The following is a 12,724-nucleotide window of genomic DNA, read 5'->3' as shown; positions in this document are numbered from 1 at the left end:
ATATGTGAAATTAGATATGGTTGAAAAACACTGATCTACGGTATTTGAAGTAATGCATCCAAAATCAGCAATTTGAAAAATAATATGCATTTTTCTTGGTCATTATCAGCATTAGTATCAATAAAGTAAATCTGTTTCACTCTGTTCCAGGTCGGAATGGATCTTCGCACATTCATTTGCTTGGTATCAGTGATTCTGGTGGCAGGTAAAAAAAAACATTTCCTCCTCTAAAATAAAAAACAACAACAATTTTTCTGTTGTCTTTTACTGAAAGTGCCGTGCTGTTCTACCGCAGATTCTTCCGAACCACCAAAGATCTCCTTTGAAATGAGCAGCAGTCCGCAGTCTGCCAAAGAAGGGTCCTGCATTACGCTGACCGTAAGGGTGAACGGCATCATTTCTCTCACAGATGGTGATTGGTTCTGGATAAAAGACCCGCTCTGGAAAAACAAGGACTTTGAAGGCCCCGTCATTTTCAGCGCCGACTCACACCGGCGGCCCGTCCACCCAGACTTTGCGAGTCGAGTGAAACCCGCGGATGACAAACGTTCAAGTAGGAGTCGAAATGATATATTGATCTGCGACCTGAAAAAAAGTGACAGCGGAAACTACACATTCCGATACATCCTGGGAGACTTTAAATGGATCGCAACACCTGCTGTTGTTGTTGTTGTGGACGGCAAGTATTGAAAACATGTCTGCCTTTTCACATTCACAATAAGTGCATACACTCGTCCGTCCTTTCTCTCACACACAGCGACACTTTTCCCGCTCCATTGCCAGAAGTTTCCAAAGTGCAGCACATTTTAAAAGCAATATTACAAAAACATAAAACGTGGAATAAAAGAGTAAATGTAATGTTGACTAATGATAAAAAGGTGTTTTGTTTTCTTTTAAGGCCTACTGAAAGGAGATTTTCTTATTTAAACGGGGATAGCAGGTCCATTGTAAGTGTCATACTTCATCATTTCGCGATATTTCCATATTTTTGCTGAAAGGATTTAGTAGAGAACATCGACGATAAAGTTTGCAACTTTTGGTCGCTGATGAAAAAGCCTTGCCTGTACCGGAAGTAGCAGACGATGTGCGTGTGACGTCACGGGTTGTGGAGCTCCTCACATTCTCACATTGTTTACAATCATGGCCACCAGCAATGGGAGCGATTCGGACCGAGAAAGCGACGATTTCCCCATTAATTTGAGCGAGGATGAAAGATTTGTGGATGAGGATAATAAGAGAAAAGGATATAAAACAAACAAAAAAAAGAGGGCAATGGGAGCAATTCAGATGTTATTAGACACATTTACTAGGATAATTCTGGCAAATCCCTTATCTTCTTATTGTGTTACTAGTGTTTTAGTGAGATTATATAGTGTACCTGAAAGTCGGAGGGGTGTGGTGACCGCCAGTGTCTCTGAGGGAAGCCACGGAGGAGGCAAGAGAGTCGCAGCTGCCTCTTTGACGGCTGCAGGAGGAACGACACAAGCTCCGCTCATGTCTACGGTAAGAGCCGACTTATTACCACCATTTTCTCACCAAAACCTGCCGGTTGACATGTGGTAGAGAACCATGTTCGCTTAACCGCTCTGTTCCATATTAAAGCTTCACCGTAATCTTTAGGGAATGTAAACAAAGAAACACCGGCTGTGTTTGTGTTGCTACAGCCGGCCTCAATATACCGCTTTCCACCAACTGCTTTCTTCTTTGTAGTCTCCATTATTAATTGAACAAATTGCAAAAGATTCAGCAACACAGATGTCCAGAATGCAGTGTAATTATGCGATCAAAGCAGACGATTTATAGCCGTGATCTGTACTGGAAGAAAATGTCCGCTACAAGCCGTGACGTCACGCGCACGCGACGTTTTCATAAGGATACTTCGCGGGAAATTTAAAATTGCAATTTAGTAAACTAAACCGGCTGTATTGGCATGTGTTGCAATGTTAATATTTCATCATTGATATATAAACTATTAGACTGCGTGGTCGGTAGTAGTGGGTTTCAGTAGGCCTTTAAAACTGCCATTTCTGAAACAAAAATAATGAATAAAATCACTCTTATTGACCTATTGAAGCCTCCAATTACTTCACATCAAATATTACACTTTGAAATATTTTAAGGGAAATATTGCATATTTTCTGTGCTTGTCATAAAAAAAACAATGTTTTCTACGTCAAAAATGGGCATAAACAAAAAAACATGAAAACAATGATAAAAACTTATAACTGACGGATGGATATGAAATTGATACGAAGATTTAAGGCTTGGAAGTATAAGATAGAAAATAATATATTATTTATTTTAAATACGTTTATGACGGGGCCCCTTTTGGACTCCTGAAATTTTTTTGTCGGATTTAAAAAACAAAAACAAAACGAACTGTCATTGATCAAAAAATAATAATGAGTCAAAATCACATTATGGATTATTGATCTATTGAAGGCTCCAAACATTTCTCATCAAATATTCCACCTTGAAATATTTTAAGGGGAAACCATTGCATATTTTGTGTTTGCCATAAAAAACTGTTTTCTATGTCAAAAGGGCATAAATAACTAAACAAAAACACATGAACAAAATAATAAAAATTTATAATTGACGGATAGATCTGAAATTGATCTAAATATTAAAGGCATGGAAGTAAAAAAAAAAAAAAAAAAAAATTATGTATATATTATTTTTTAACACTCTTATGAGTGGGGCCCTTTTGGATCCCTAAGAGTTTTAGTGGGATTTGTTTTGTTCTTTTAAAAAACTGCTCAGCTGATCTCCGGTAAGAAGCGACTTTTTACCACAAATTTCTCACCGAAACCTGCTGGTTAACATTCGGTCGTGATCCATGTTCACTTGACCGCTGTGATCCATAATAAAGTTTCACCTCCAGGAATTCCAAACAAGGAATCACCGTGTGTTTGTGTGGCTAAAGGCTAAAGCTTCCCAACTCCATCTCTCTACTTTGACTTCTCCAATATTAATTGAACAAATTGCAAAAGATTCAGCAACACAGATCTCCAAAATACTGTGTAATTATGCGGTTAAAGCAGACGACTTTTAGCTGTGTGTGTGTGCAGCGCTCATATTACCTAACAGTCCGTGACGTCACGTGTACACTTCATCATTACGCCACGTTTTTCACGAAGAAACTCCGGGAAATTTAAAACTGCAATTTAGGAAACTAAAAAGGCCGTATTGGCATGTGTTGCAATGTTAATATTTCATCATTGATATATAAACTATCATAATGCGTGGTGGGTAGTAGTGGGCTTCAGTAGGCCTTTAATACATTTACGCAATGTTTACGCATATAAAAAAAAACAGGAATGTGGCTGAACAAAAATATCATGTTACGGTACTGCCCTCTGCTGGCCAGCTAGTGTATTAAAAGGAGTTTAGCTCGCCAGAGAGGAACAAATAATAAATAAATTAACACAACCCCGAATCATGAAGGTACAATTTCATTAGAAAACAAAGATAAGGCACAATATCTACTTACAAAGATGTGACCAAGTATCGTGATGAAGCTTAGACTTTGTTGTGTCCGCCGCTGAGAATGTCCGACAGGAAACAACCACTCGAGCATATTTTGTTGTCCCATCACCGTTAAAAGTCAGATATTCGCCATTTATTTGAATCTCTTTAAGGTCGATTGTGACTTTTTTTTAAGTAGTCTTATTCTACTCACCGCACTGCTGCTTCATTGTGACACATTTGACTCACAGTTGCCCCCTGCATCTAGTACCAGTACTGTGTATAATTCATGAGCCAGTTTGAATGTTTTTTTATCAAGCCTATTTGGTTGATAAAAATCTTTAAAAAAAAAAGAAAAAAGGCCTGATGTACACAATTCATTTCAAACAAACATCTGTTCTGTTCAAATACACTTTGTTCTAATATCCTTTCCCAGCAGGCACAAGACATTGATACAGCGTTAATTATACAGACATGGCCTTGAAAACTGACTTTGAAACAACGTTGCAAAATAGTTGTCTTTGTAAATTGGGACTACATTGATGTCCAACTTTGGAATCACGTTGTTGGTAGGGAACTGACCAAATTTCAGTGGTTAAATCAACATCACAACTTGACATTGAATAAATGTTGTGAAAAAGCACGTTGCTTCAACGTTGTATTTGTGTTGTAGAATATTTGGTTGGGAAATGACCAAAATGTAATAGTAAAATCAATGTCACGACCTGACATTGAATAAATATAGTCAAAAAGCATTTTGTTTCATGGTTGTATTTTGTGTTGAAGAATATTGTTAAAGAAATGACCAAAATTCAATGGTTAAATCAACATCGGAATCAAACATTGATTTAATGTCGACAAAAGCACAATGTTTCAACGTTGTAGTAGTGTTGTAGAATATTGATTAGGAAATGACCAAAATTCAATGATCAAATCAACGTCAGAGCCCAACATTGATTAAAGGCCTACTGAAATGAGATTTTCTTATTCAAACGGGGATAGCAGGTCCATTCTACGTGTCATACTTGATCATTTCGCGATATTGCCATATTTTTGCTGAAAGGATTTAGTAGAGAACATCCACGATAAAGTTCGCAACTTTTGGTCGCTAATAAAAAAGCCTTGCCTTTACCGGAAGTAGCAGACGATGACGTCACCGGTGTGAGGGCTCCTCACATCCTCACATTGTTTGTAATGTGAGCCTCCAGCAGCAAGGGCTATTCGAACCGAGAAAACGACAATTTCCCCATTAATTTGAGCGAGGATGAAAGATTCGTGGCTGAGGATATTGATAGTGAAGGACTAGAAAAAAATAAAATTAAAAAAAAGTTTTAAAAAAAAGGCGATTGCATTGGGAGCGATTCAGATGTTTTTAGACACATTTACTAGGATAATTCTGGGAAATCCCTTATCTTTCTATTGTTTAGTGTTTTAATGAATTAAATAGTACCTGATAGTCGGAGGGGTGTGTCCATGGGTGTGTTCACGCTAGTCTCTAAGGGGAATTACGGCAGCATGGCGTAGTGGGTAGAGCGGCTGTGCCAGAAACCTGAGGGTTGCAGGTTCGCTTCCCACCTATTGACATCCAAATCGCTGCTGTTGTGTCCTTGGGCAGGGCACTTCACCCTTTGCCCCCGGTGCCGCTCACACTGGTGAATGAATGATGAGTGAATGATTGGTGGTGGTCAGAGGGGCCGTAGGCGCAAACTGGCAGACACGCTTCCGTCAGTCTACCCCAGGGCAGCTGTGGCTACAGATGTAGCTTACCACCACCAGGTGTGAATGAATGATGGGTTCCCACTTCTCTGTGAGCGCTTTGAGTATCTAACAATAGAAAAGCGCGATATAAATCTAATCCATTGTTATTATTATTATACCTGCATGGACGGCGCAAGCTCCGCTGATCTCCGGTAAGAGGCGACTTTTTACCACAATTTTCTCACCGTCGGTAACCATGTTCACTTGACCGCTCTGATCCAAATTAAAGCTTCACCTCCAGGAATTTTAAACAAGGAAACACTGTGTGTTCGTGTGGCTAAAGGCTAAAAGCTTCCCACTTCCATCTTTCTACATTGACTTCTCCATTATTAATTGAACAAATTGCAAAAGATTCACCAACACAGATGTCCAGAATACTGTGTAATTGCGCGATGAAAAGAGACGACTTTTAGCCACAAGTGATGCTGCGCTAATATGTCCCCTCCAACTCGAGACGTCACGCACACAAGTCATTATACGCGTCATCATTCCGCAACGTTTTCAACAATAAACTCAGCGGGAAATTTAAAATTGTAATTTAGTAAACTAAAAAGGCCGTATTGGCATGTGTTGCAATGTTAATATTTCATCATTGATGTATAAACTATCAGACTGCGTGGTCGGTAGTAGTGGGTTTCAGTAGGCCTTTAATGTTCTCAAAAAGCATGTGGTTTCAACGTTGTATTTTTATTGTAGAATATTGTTAGGGAAATGACCAAAATTCAATGTTCAAATCAACATCGGAACCCAACATTAATTAAACGTCGTCAAAAAGCATGTTGACTCAACGTTGTATTTGTGTTGAACAGAGGTCACCAACCTTTTTGAAACCAAGAGCTACTTTTTGGGTACTGATTAATGCGAAGGGCTACCAGTTTGATACACACTTAAATAAATTGCCAGAAATAGCCAATTTGTTCAATTTACCTTTAATAAAAAAAATTATATGTATAAAAAAATGGGTATTTCTGTCTGTCATTCCGTCGTACATTTTTTTTCCTTTTACGGAAGGTTTTTTGTAGAGAATAGATGATGAAAAAAACACTTAAATGAACGGTTTAAAAGAGGAGAAAACAGGAAAAAAATGAAAATAAAATTTTGAAACATAGTTTATCTTCAATTTCGACTCTTTAAAATTCAAAATTCAACCGAAAAAAAGAGAAAAACTACCTAATTCGAATCTTTTCGAAAAAGGAAAAAACATTTTTGGAAGATCATTAGTAATTTTTCCTGATTAAAATTAATTTTGGAATTTGGATGACATGTTTTAAATAGGTTAAATTCCAATCTACACTTTGTTAGAATATATAACAAATCGGACCAAGCTATATTTCTAACACAGAAAAATCATTATTTCTTCTAGATTTTCCAGAACAAAAATATTAAAAGAAATTCAAAAGACTTTGAAAGAAGATTTAAATTTGATTCTAAAGATTTTGTAGATTTGCCGGAATAATTTTTTGGAATTTTAATCATAAGTTTGAAGAAATATTTCACAAATATTTTTCGTCGAAAAAACAGCAGCGAAAATGAAGAATTAAATTAAAATGTGTTTATTATTCTTTACAATAAAAACAATAAATTTACTTGAACATTGATTCAAATTGTCAGGAAAGAAGAGGAAGGAATTTAAAAGGTAAAAAGGTATATGTGTTTAAAAATCCTAAAATAATTTTTAAGGTTGTATTTTTTCTTTAAAATTGTCTTTCGGAAAGTTATAAGAAGCAAAGTAAAAAAAACAAATTAATTTATTTAAACAAGTGAAGACCAAGTCTTTAAAATATTTTTGTCTCTCTTAAAATTTAAAAATGTCGAGCAAAGCGAAACCAGCTTGCTAGTAAATAAATCCAATTTTAAAAATAGAGGCAGCTCACTGGTAAGTGCTGCTATTTGAGCTATTTTTAGAACAGGCCAGCGGGCGACTCATCTGGTCCTTACGGGCGACCTGGTGCCCCGTTGGTGACCCCTGGTGTAGAAGAATATTGTTAGAGAAATGACCAAAATTCAATGGTCAAATCAACATCGGAACCCAACATTGATTAAACGTCGTCAAAAAGCATGTTGACTCAACGTTGTATTTGTGTTGAAGAATATTGGTTAAAGAATGACCAAAAGTCAATGGTCAAATCAACGTCAGAACCTGACTTTAAATAAACGTTGTTTCAATGTAATATTTGTGTTATATAATTTGACCAACCTTCAATGGCCAAAACAACACAACGTTGATTAAACCTCATCAAAAAGCATGTTGTTTCAACCTTATGTTTGAGTTGTTCAACGTCAGGACCTAATTCAAGAAGTTCCCAACGTTGTTTCAATGTCTTGTGTCTGCTGCGTTCTTATAGAATACTCCCGGGTTGTAAAAATGCACTTTTTATGTTTTTATTGTCGCTGTTTTCTTTGCAGACAATCCCTGCCCGATCACTTTTGAGAACCCATTCCCTGTGACGGAAGCAAGCCGAGTCACACTGACATGCTCCACTCCCACCTCATGCTCCTCTCAACCAGAAATTTGGGATTTTGATTGGCCTCGGCCAATCGCGTCCCAGGAGCAAAACGGGAAGACAACCACGGTCAGCTTTGAGGTTGACCGGAACTATGACAGCAGGAAGTTTTCATGCCAAACGAAGAACAACTCGGACCACTACTTGATTAAAAACATCACTTTAGATGTAGAATGTAAGTTTTTGATTCGTACCGTCTTCAGTCAGGCTTTACCCGGGTCAATAAAAATCATTCAAAGTAATTCAAGTGCTTTTCTGTGGACATTAAGCCATAAATGGGATTTAGAAAAAGCACTACATGCAATATCCAAAAGCATTAAAAAGTCATATAATTGTAGGACCGGGCCAATAGTCAATAAGTCAATTCGTTGAGCAACGATTGAAAATTAACTTGATAAATTATTACGTCTGTGTTTTTAATTTATTTTTCTCCGGCTTTCAAAATGGGTACAAGAGGTCTCACTCTGCGCTAGATATGTGTGTTCCCTAACGACTTGAGTCTTTCAAAAGGCTCTTTCAAGTGAACGGTAAGATTATGAAAGACAGGACATAAATAAAAAGCATTAAAATGAATCAATCAATCAATGTTTATTTATATAGCCCTAAATCACAAGTGTCTCAAAGGGCTGCACAAACCACAACGACATCCTCGGTAGAGCCCACATAAGGGCAAGGAAAAATACTCCCCAGTGGGACGTCGGTGACAGTGACAAAGATTAGTATGAGAAACCTTGGAGAGGACCGCATATGTGGGCAACCCCTTAAATGCTTCTACTGAGGTAGCATCTCGAACTGTTACCGGGAGGGCATTCCAGAGTACTGGAGCCCGAATGGAAAACGCTCTATAGCCCGCAGACTTTTTTGGGGCTCTGGGAATCACTAATCAGCCGGAGTGTCATGATCCGTAGTCTGGATCATGTTTAGTTTAGTTATTTTCTGTTAGTTTGGACTCCCTTTGTTGTTTGTGTACCTTTTGTGAGTCAGTTTGGTCACCATGGTAACATATTAATTTCACCTGCTGAGGGTTCCAGACGCACACCTGTTTTTGTTAATTACTTCCTTATTTAAGCCTGCCTTGTCCCGTCAGTCGGTCTTGGTCCCTTGTTTGCGGTATGCAACTGTTTCGTTCGTAATTACTAGGTTTCTTGTTACCTGATCCTGTGCTAGTGTTAGCATTAGCTTCTGTGCTTTTGCCACGCGTTTCTTTTCGTCTGTTTTTGTACCAGTGTTTTGTTATTAAATCATTCTTACCTTTTAGTTGTTGTCCGGAGTGTCTATGTTTGCGTTGGAGGAACGATCCCGCATTAAAATGCGACCCCCACGTGACACGGAGTCCTTTAAACGTAGATTTCTTGCCGGGACATATGGTACAGTACAATCGGCAAGGTAGGCTGGAGCCAGACCGTGTAGTATTTTATACGTAAGTAGTAAAACCTTAAAGTCACATCTTAAGTGCACAGGAAGCCAGTGCAGGTGAGCCAGTATAGGCGGAATATGATCAAACTTTCTTGTTCTTGTCAAAAGCCTAGCAGCCGCATTTTGTACCAACTGTGATCTTTTAATGCTAATAAATAATATGTCACAGTAATCGTGACGAGACGTAACAAACGCATGGATAATGATCTCGGCAGCGCTAGTGGACAACATGGAGCGAATTTTAGCGATATGACTCCTAAATAACGTAAATAAAACTCTGTTTACAGCGGAACCAATGAGAGGTTCTCTATTCCGCCCATAAAACCTGATAAATAACCATCCAAAAAGAACAAACAATACTTCATTTACAGTATGTGACCTGGATTTTAATCAAATATGAGTTATATTGTTTTTATAAGCTCTAACACAGAAAAAATTATTTAAGGCGGCGCCAACGTTGTCAAATGTGCGGGTATGTCCAATGATCAGCTAACCCTAACCCTTGCTTGTCAAACTTTATTCTCGATCATAAACCATGCCGACCTGGATAGTAGAAGGATGAGAACGTATTCCGACATGTCGGCACACTTTAACAGCAGCGGCGGCGGCGATGACCAAGAAGAACGCTGAGTTGGAATATAATTACAACACTTTATGTACATATTTATATAAAGGGTGGGCAAATTAATGCGTTAATTACGCGTTAACTCATCAATCTATTAACGCCGACAATTATTTTATCGCACATTTGCGTATGTTGTTTACATGCTTTTATTTTGTTGACGCCTTTTCTTAACAAGATGGCATCTCCCGGATGTACTTCGGCGTCGAGGGGCTCTTGGTAAAGATGGAACATTTGGCAAAAATACCGGACAATTCTGCAAATTTCATGGCTGGCTTACAGCGTGGTCACTCCGGGATCACTTACGACCACCAGACAATTCTGAATGTGGATAGATCGGGCCGTTTTGGACTGAATGACGCGTGCTTGCTAGACGGCTAGCTAGCATGGGAATACTTTGCCGGCTACATCCAGCGGCTTGTGAAGCAGCGGAGTATATGTGTTGTCTGTCTATTTATGAATAATGCAGACGAGGATTGTTGGCTGAGTTCTTAACGTTTGCTTTCAGAGCGTGCATATCACAACATACAAGATGCCGTCATGGCGACACAACCTATACCGGGCTACCGCGCATGCTCGTCACTCCTGTTGCATGCTGGGTAGGGTAGTTCTTTTATTCCCTGGCTCATAACGTCACAATATAGTACCATGTATATGATGCGTTCAGTTTATCAAAGCACCAAGCAAACAATCGGAAAATTCCCATATCAATTCCTAGATATGGTCATAATTATTTTAAGTGCACTACGCAGAATAAACACAACATTATTAATATTGCTACTACGGATAATTTGATCAAAAATTCCCTAAAACAGCCCACTACCTATAATATAGATTTTTTAAACATAAGATCCCTGATCAAAAAAATGTTCTGCTGTTACCTCAGAAATTGCCTGTTCGGATGTTATGATTGTGGCTCAGAGATTTGTATGTAGATTATATTTATTTTCCATAACAAAAAGGATAACTTAAATACCCTGGCAGTGGCAATAATCTTAAATGTTTGTATTTACATTTTTTGAGTTGATTTTCATAAAATATGCTATTTAACTGCTACTGTTTAACAAGGACTGATTTAAATTGTGCTTGCACAACAAATGTTTTGGCGCTTTTGTACATGTGGGAGAATATTCCAATAAAGGTGCATTACACACTACTTTTGAATTCATTATTGGGCTTTGCGTATACAATGCAGTTAATCGCGATTAATCGGAGAAATAGTGCAATTAAGTTCGATTAAAATTTTTAATAGTGCTCGATACCGTGGTAGAGCGCAATATGTATGTGTGGGAAAAATCACAAGACTACTTCATCTCTACAGAACTGTTTCATGAGGGGTTCCCTCAATCATCAGGAGATGATTGAGGGAACCCCTCATGAAACAGTTCTGTAGAGATGAAGCGCAATATGTAGGTGTGGGAAAAATCACAAGACTACTTCATCTCTACAGAACTGTTTCATGAGGGGTTCCCTCAATTATCTCCATGGTATCGAGCACTATTCTTTGGATAATCCAATCAAGACATATGTATATAAATATATACATAAAGTGTTGTAATTATATTCCAACTCTGCGTTCTTCTTGGTCATCGCCGCCGCCGCTGCTGTTAAAGTGTGCCGACATGTCGGAATACGTTCTCATCCTTCTACTATCCAGGTCGGCATGGTTTATGATCCAGAATAACGTTTGACAAGCAAGGGTTAGGGTTGGACATACCCGCACATTTGACAACGTTGGCGCCGCCTTAAATCATTTTTCCGTGTTAGAGCTTATAAAAACAATATAACTCATATTTGATTAAAATCCAGGTCACACACTGTAAATGAAGTATTGTTTGTTCTTTTTGGATGGTTATTTATCAGGTTTTATGGGCGGAATAGAGGACCTCCCATTGGCTCCGCTGTAAACAGAGTTTTATTTACGTTTATGTAGGAGTCATAATGCATTTTAATGCTTTTTATTTATGTCCTGTCTTTCATAATCTTACCGTTCACTTGAAAGAGCCGTTTGAAGGACTCAAGTCGTTAGCAAACAAACATATCTAGCGCAGAGTGAGACCTCTTCATGAGGGGTTCCCTCAATCATCTCCTGATGATTGAGGGAACCCCTCATGAAACAGTTCCGTAGAGATGAAGTAGTCTTGTGATTTTTCCCACACATACATATTTATATAATATTTACATATTTGTATAATATGTAACTACAAGCTCCATTCACAGACAGAGTCCCATTGCTTTTATGAGCGGTCGAGTGAGTCAAAAGCCGGGAAAAAAAAATATTTATATATATATAAATTTTTTATTTTTTTATTTTTATTTGTGGCGGCCGTAATTCTTTCGTGGCGGGCCGCCTCAAATAAATGAATGTGTGGGAAACCATGCATATATATGTATATGTATGTATTAGTAATGGATATATAATTAATAATATACATGGATATCAAGATTATGTGATAGTTTGACCCCTACCTTGTTTACTTCTGTGACGACCGTCTTAAAGTTTTATAATCCATCAGAAATATCAAACTAAAATGCGCCAAACATGGATAAGTGTGGAGAAAGTTTAGCATTTTTACCATCAAGGTTTGTAGTGGATTCAAATGTGTGTCATTTTACATTTTTCCATGGCGCGTAGACAGTGTTTATAATATCCACAAAGTTCAGTGAACAGTTTGTGTTATGTGTGACCATTCGTGTTCACATTTTGTGTTAGTTGGATCTTTTTTTTTTGGCAGCATGACTAGGGAAGGTTGTTTGTATTGGGTCATATAACTAAATAGTGCGCATGTGGGCTCTGGGAGCAGAACTAAACTGAATTACTCAGCGACATAATAACACCTTCTAAATGGGTAGACTATTTAAAATGAATGCAATCTCCCGGTGGGTAAATCTCTAGGGCAAATGTGAAGATGTCGGTGGGTCGCACTAAGCCCAAAGGCCATAATTTGGATTCCCT

At 38.1% G+C, this 12,724-nt stretch overlaps 1 protein-coding gene across 1 annotated transcript in view; it reads left to right on the top strand.

The window, feature by feature from the left end:
* The window catches only part of LOC133540248 (B-cell receptor CD22-like), a 42,988-nt gene that overhangs the window by 11,480 nt on the left and 18,784 nt on the right, over window positions 1–12,724 (top strand). Inside the window, exons 2-4 of the mRNA XM_061882840.1 lie at window positions 151–205; window positions 296–679; window positions 7,633–7,905. Of these exons, the coding sequence (XP_061738824.1) occupies window positions 157–205; window positions 296–679; window positions 7,633–7,905 (706 nt within the window). The 5' untranslated portion in view covers window positions 151–156. The remainder of the gene's footprint in view (window positions 1–150; window positions 206–295; window positions 680–7,632; window positions 7,906–12,724) is intronic.

Source organism: Nerophis ophidion, linkage group LG21 (genome assembly GCF_033978795.1).
Source record: "Nerophis ophidion isolate RoL-2023_Sa linkage group LG21, RoL_Noph_v1.0, whole genome shotgun sequence".
Taxonomy (NCBI): domain Eukaryota; kingdom Metazoa; phylum Chordata; class Actinopteri; order Syngnathiformes; family Syngnathidae; genus Nerophis; species Nerophis ophidion.
This window is presented reverse-complemented; position numbering and strand designations above follow the sequence as displayed.